At 40.3% G+C, this 6,511-nt stretch overlaps 1 protein-coding gene across 1 annotated transcript; it reads left to right on the top strand.

The window, feature by feature from the left end:
* Window positions 1-371: 371 nt before the first annotated feature.
* Window positions 372-5,913, top strand: LOC124141237. The gene is made up of 2 exons (XM_046509181.2): window positions 372-533; window positions 3,359-5,913. The coding sequence occupies exons 1-2, from the start codon at window positions 513-515 to the stop codon at window positions 4,556-4,558; spliced, it is 1,221 nt and encodes a 406-aa protein (XP_046365137.2). The 5' UTR covers window positions 372-512; the 3' UTR covers window positions 4,559-5,913.
* The last annotated feature ends 598 nt before the right edge of the window (window positions 5,914-6,511 follow it).

Below are 6,511 nucleotides of genomic sequence, written 5' to 3'. Positions count from 1 at the left end.
TATACACTCCTTGCCTGAACTAAAAAGCCAGTTTCTTTTTACAGACTAGTGAATAATTAGTATATACATATTAAAATGTATTCAGGGTGGAGTATGTAAAACGCCATATAAGCAATTCAAGTTTACTATAAACGCCTTCTTTTTGATCTGGTTTGATGTTAGAACAGGTCCACGGCCAGCTGCTCTTCGCGAGAAGCGACTTAATAGATCGCGGAAGGTCAGGCGCGGTGACGCAGCTGATTGCTGTCGTATCACGATCTTTGTTCAGCGAAAGCTACTTCGTCTCATTTGAATGGGACTGACGTCTGACGCACTTCTGACGTCTGATTCGCCTGAATCTAAGTAGAATACCCCATACATGTTCCGGGCTCACTGTACACCGCAAGCATTACTGATACGAGTAGTATAATGCTTCCCCCGCAGTGTACACACATATAGCCTATCTGCAGACCTACAACCAGGAAGCCTATATATTAGGGAGAACGCCTCTTGTACTGGGGGCATCATCAACAATGTCGCAGGATGCCGAGACAGTGAGTGAAGTAGTTTGGTCTTTTGTCTTCTGCCTTCTTCTCCTGATATTACTCATTTACTGTCAAATGCGATTTTCATATCGCGACCAGGATGATATATTTAGGGTCAAAGTTAACTCCCTTGTTATCCAATGAGAAAGAGCCTACTTTTGGTTTACAGTAGTTGCGATATGCTTGTTCTGGGCGTCGCTTTTGTCATTAATAACACGTTAGGACATGCAATTTAGTAACCTGACTCAGAGATATTACACAAGACATGGATGTGAACTAAGTAAATAAGTGATAAAACGAATGGCACATTTGAAACCACGCCCACTTCCCCATCTACCACATGGTAATATAAGTATATGTGAACACGTATTTAAACTAATTAATTAAGGTCGATCGGGCCATTGCAAACCTGTAGTCCAGAAAAAAATACCGTAGAGCATTAAATGTAGTAAAAAAGAGAGCATTTTTTGTGAGTATCAAGGTGCTTAGAATAATAAAATATGTGTCCCGTGAAGATTCCGGGATAGAATTGGTCTTCAGCAACCCATGCTTTTGGTAAGAGGCGACTAACGGGATTGGGTGGTCAGGCTCGCTGACTTGGTTGATGCATGCCATCGTTTCCCAATTGCGTATAGATCGATGCTCATAATGTCAATCACTGGATTGTCTGGTCCCGACTCGATTATTTACAGACCGCCGTCAGATTATTGGAATATTGCTGAGTGTGGCGTTAAACAACGAACAAACAAACAAAAACAATAAAATAGGGAATATGATAGTAAATAAGGTGAGTGAGTATGGTTTTACGCCGCTTTTAACAATAATTCAACAATATCACGGCGGCATCACACATTGTACCCATGAGGGGAATCGAACCCGGGCTTTCAAGGTGACGAACGAAAGCTTAAATCAATAGGCTACCCCTCCGCCCCGATGGTGAAAATACTAACACAAACATCATTTCACTACGTATCAGAGGAGCGCGCGCGCGCGCCAACCCCCTAACACATAGACTAGTCATATCCATTTCCCAATATTCCTTATAACTTTGAATCTTTGCACTTCTCAATGGTTGCAGTTATATAAGTATGAGATAGCATCATCTTTTATTGATATCTAAAAATAGATTTGATCATCCCCATAGGCTCCAGTTGCTCTCCTCTTCTTGCTGATCTGTTACTTTATGCATTTGAATCAGGATGCTCAAAACAAGGTAACTTGGCCAAGAAGTTTAAGTTTAACTTCAGGTATATCGATTATACGATATCGTTCAATAACCATAAAATAGTCAATTCCCTTCCAAGGATTTACCTACCTGAACTAGAAATAAAGAAGACCAGTGAGGCCGCTTCATCTATTTCATATTTAGATCTATGCATAAAGATTCACATTTCCCCGTGTTTTTGCCTTATCATGTGTTTGTGCCACCGGTGGGGCAGTTCACCTTTTCGCGAACACCTGGTATTATTACTATTTGATAGTGATTCATAAACTCATGTTCACGATATAGTCGGGATAGTAGCACATTTCTTATAAATATGGAAAGGGTTTTGTCGCTTTTATTTACGTATTTCAAACAAATAAACTTGTGAAAAAATGAATTGGTGGTAGATATAAATCAGACGAAATAAAATTTGCTGAAATCAATAATTCAATTTATGATAGCATATAATCAAATATTAATTGATGAAATATAAATTATTTATTTCTTCAACTAAGAAATTGAGCCCGTCCGCCCGATCTATTAAGTATATTTTTTCGGTGGTTCATTCTAATTTCCCTGTGTGACCTGTTTCTTTGTGCATCATCCTGCTCAGGCGACATGGAACGTTGCTTCTGCAACAATCTCTTTAAAATCAGAACTTAGTGCTCGCTACAGCTACACAAGTATCTGAGGCTATCCAATTACATATCGACCGCCTCCGTGGTCTAGTGGTTGAGCGTCTGCCCGGAGAGCGGAAGGTCTGGGGTTCGATCCCCGACCGCGTCATACCAAAAGACTTTAAAAGATGGTACTTGTTGTTACCCTGTCTGGCGCTCGACATTAAGGGGCTAAAACAAGGACTGGTCGGCTCGGAGTCAGTATACTGTGTCTGAGTGGGGTATTCATGTTAAACTGCAGCATGGTATCTCAGTGAGCTAGCACTATAAATCGGCATCAGTCCGCACTAGTACAAGCAGCCACACACACACACACGTGCATGGACGTCGCTATATAAGTGCAATAATCTTGGACGCGACGTTAAACCCCATTTCACCTCACCTCATCATTACATATCATCTCAGAACGACTTTCATGCGACCAATCAGAGTGACGCTGACGAGATCGCAAAAGTGAAAGTCGGCATGCATTTCCTAATGCATTTCCTCATGCAACCTCCAAAAGGGTAACACGGGGGATTCCGAAACAGTAAAATAAACATTTGAAAAAGAAGAGACTTTCCACAGACCCGTGGGACGTACTGCCATACAATCTCGGCAATCTATGATATATTTTCTTTTGTTCTGTTTTCAAAATTTTAATTGAGAACGGATAAAAAATATTTTTGAAATGAGTGCCGGAAAGTTCGACACAGCTGCTTTTTGACTGGCTTATGTCGACGCACTGTTAGTCATTTCATTGGGTCGTCAAAGTTCGTTCTGACGTGGTCTGTAATGAGATGTCCGCTTTGTGATCTGATTTTGTTGAGGTCTACCTGTCTAAGGCTGTAGTAATTATTTAGTTCGTGACTAGTTGGAATTTTGCTCACCTGCTACTGTGCAACAGCATTATCTTACTCACTGTTTTCATGATTCTTTCAGACAATCAGTAACGACAGCTATTCTTATTTCAGAAAGCCAACTTGGACTGCTGGAAACAATTTCTAAAATCATTGAAAGCAGAATTACCAATTGCCAGAAAAGACGACGCGATTGATAGCCCTGATACCTGTACATGTCTGTCAGATGATTTTGCACAAAAGCTAGAGGCCCACGACCCTTCAACGGATGGCCTTAGAACTGGATCAGCTACACACGTGACTGGCAATTCAGAGAGAAAATCAAAGCTTAGACCCTTTAACAGTGTCGCTTGTGACACTCCTATTTTGGATATCTTGAAATTTGCAAATGGCGATGACGTTAGTTCCAGAGATAACGGAAGTGGCGACACAATTGGCATGGAAATGAACCCAATAGACGTGACTGCTGAAGATGACATAATTGAGGAGTCAGAAAGAAAGACTCCACTCAAGAAAGAACTCCAACTTCTCAAATTTGAATGGTTGTCTTATTCACAAGATAAGATCAAGGAACAACCATTATCTGTCGTAAAACGGGGAAAACCCTCCACACTGTTTTACTGTGATAGATCCAATCATGTTAGCAAATGGACGTTAAGGATGCTTTCAAAATATTTCATCTTTAAAACATGTGTCAAAGACCTTGAGCTCGCATACCAACCGTCAGATGCAGGTGCTGAATTACCTTCACTGGTTAAGGAACATTATGACACCCTTCTGAAATTCCAAGAGGTTTCTCTAAAGGATATAACGAGCTGTCTTGTCAAAGAGAGCGACGCTCGCATATTCATTGATCGTTTGCTCCTTGAAGTTTGTAAAGCTCACAACCTAAGGTTGCAAACTGAGAGAGACTTCAAATCGACACGACTCCCAAACGGGACGTTTGATTATCTTATTTCAAAAGAAAACCGTAAACCCGTTGGCTGTGTTGAAGCCAAAACTCCCTTTAGTTTGGATAAAAAGGCGTTTGTGCAGTCTGTCTTGCAAGTATGTGCTATTCAACAGCTGGCATGGAAGAATGGCGTTGATGTCGAAGCGGTTCCGGTGTTTTGCATTTTGACCGATAGTTTTCGGTTTGTGTTTATTCAGCTCCAGGGGAGGGAACTCCGACTTGAACATCAACCCCCAACTGCTTCAAATGCTGGGGAGCAGGTCCCATTATTAAGAGTTCGGTCCCTTGTGGCCGAGGATTTTGAATGTGTGGTGAACGCCATCTCGAGTCTTATTTCTCCTTGTTGTGAAGTGACGAGATAATAATTATGGACTATTAAACTTGCAGGTAATTGAATGGGAAATGCATCCATTGTCACTTTGTCAAAGTGTGTTCTTATGTATTGATTTAACGTTAATACATGGTGTCTATGTGATATGAAATCGGTGTAACCTGTAACGCATCATGAAAAGGAGAATATTTGTGTAAACTCCAGAAGGTCATGTAGGCCTATGACTCAACCACTATCATAATTTTTTTTTATGTTTATTCAACAAGATATTTCTCAGGCATATAATTATGGAAACAAACAGTTATTTTCAGTGACAGTGGTAGAAACAACACAGTATCACTAAACCAAATGGTCACCCAAATATTATTAATTGAAGGGATTTGCAATTTATCACAAACCAGTCACTGTTTAGTTTGTGCAAACGCCCCTTGCTCAGAAGTTGCTTCATCAAAGTTACAAAGTTCAAGGCCTCAATAAAGCTTTCAAAAAGTTTGATGGTAGGAGATTTCCAAATTTGACACAACAGTCACAAAAATGATGTCGGATTCAATTCCCTATTTTGACTTTGTACCATATGTTCCCGTGTTTTTTCTCAGGTGAACAACTTAAAAGCCTTTAAAAGTGTTTGTGACGGGTGCCACCGGTAGGGCAGGTTGCGCTCACCTTTTCGCGAACACCTGGTACCATCACTATTTGATAGTGATTCATAAACAAATTTTCATGATATTGTCGGTATCGTAGAATTTCCTCTGCTTTTGGCAGATATTTCTTATGAATATGGAAAAGGTTTTGTCGCTTTAATTTACATTGAGCCTTTATGCTATCTTCATTACAAAAGGGACGGTCGGAGTGGTCATGCGTTCGCTAGTCACGCCGAAGACCCGGGTTCGATTCCCGAATGGGTACAATGTGTGAAGCCCATTTCTGGTGTCCCTCACCGTGATATTGCAGAAATATTGCTAAAAGCGGCATAAAATCATACTCACTCACTTACACATTACTAAAGAAAACAACTCCTTGATAATATAGCGGATCCATGTGCAAAGTCAAAAAGTATATAGGTTGAGTGAGTGAGTGAGTTTTACGCCGCTTTTAGCAATATTCCAGCAATATCACGGCGGGGGACACCAGAAATGGGCTTCACACATTGTACCCATGTCGGGAATCGAACCTGGGTCTTCGGCGTGACGAGCGAATGCTTTAACCACTAAGCTACCCGACCGCCCCGTATATAAGTGGAAGTACGTGAAGATGGGACAAGATTATAGTTAAGCAGCATTGTATCTAGAGAGCTGGAATGTACTCATTTTCCTTATTTATTCTTTTTTTTCAGATTCTTTTTGTTTTTAAAGCAAGTATATTGGGCATAAAATATTTTGAAAATCTTTCTATTTTTGGTGTTATTATTTCTAATTGTATTTGATACGGGTATCACAGGCGATATTACATGCATCATATCAACGGATATCTCAAAAGAGGTGACGTGCACATGAGGCGTCAGGTAACATAAGGGTCGCAATTTCACAGTGCACAGTAATGAGCAGAGTGAAGGAGATATTTTCATGATCAGTAAACTGAATGAAGGTAAACTGAGTGTAAACAAACTTAATTGTTATCTAACTAAATTTAGACAATCGTGAATTGTCGGCGAACTGAATGTCAGCAAACTGAATTGTAGGCAAACTGAATGAGGGCAAACTGAATTGTCAAAAATGACTTATAGGCAAACTGAATTGTAGGTAAACCGAATGTGGACAAACTGGGTGTAGTCTGACTGAATTGTTGGTAAACTAGATGTAGGCAAACTGAATGTAGGCAAACTGAATGTAGGCAAATTACAGTGTAGTCAAACTGAATTGTTGGTAAACTTGATGTAGGTAAACTGGATGTAGGCAAACTGAATGTAGGCAAACTTGGTGTAGTCAAACTGAATTGTTGGTAAACTGGATGTAGGCAAACTGAATGTAGGCAAACTGGGTGTAGG

This window comes from Haliotis rufescens, unplaced genomic scaffold (genome assembly GCF_023055435.1).
Source record: "Haliotis rufescens isolate VD_foot unplaced genomic scaffold, xgHalRufe1.0.p SCAF_12, whole genome shotgun sequence".
Classification (NCBI taxonomy): domain Eukaryota; kingdom Metazoa; phylum Mollusca; class Gastropoda; order Lepetellida; family Haliotidae; genus Haliotis; species Haliotis rufescens.
Note: the sequence above shows the minus strand (reverse complement) of the source record. Positions and strands in the feature narration are given on the sequence as shown.

Excerpts from the sequence above, each read along its gene's own strand:
- LOC124141237 (XM_046509181.2), top strand. The coding sequence starts at position 513 with ATGTCGCAGGATGCCGAGACA. Across the intron at positions 534-3,358 it reads TGTCGCAGGATGCCGAGACA|AAAGCCAACTTGGACTGCTG; the intron begins GTGAGTGAAGTA and ends TTCTTATTTCAG.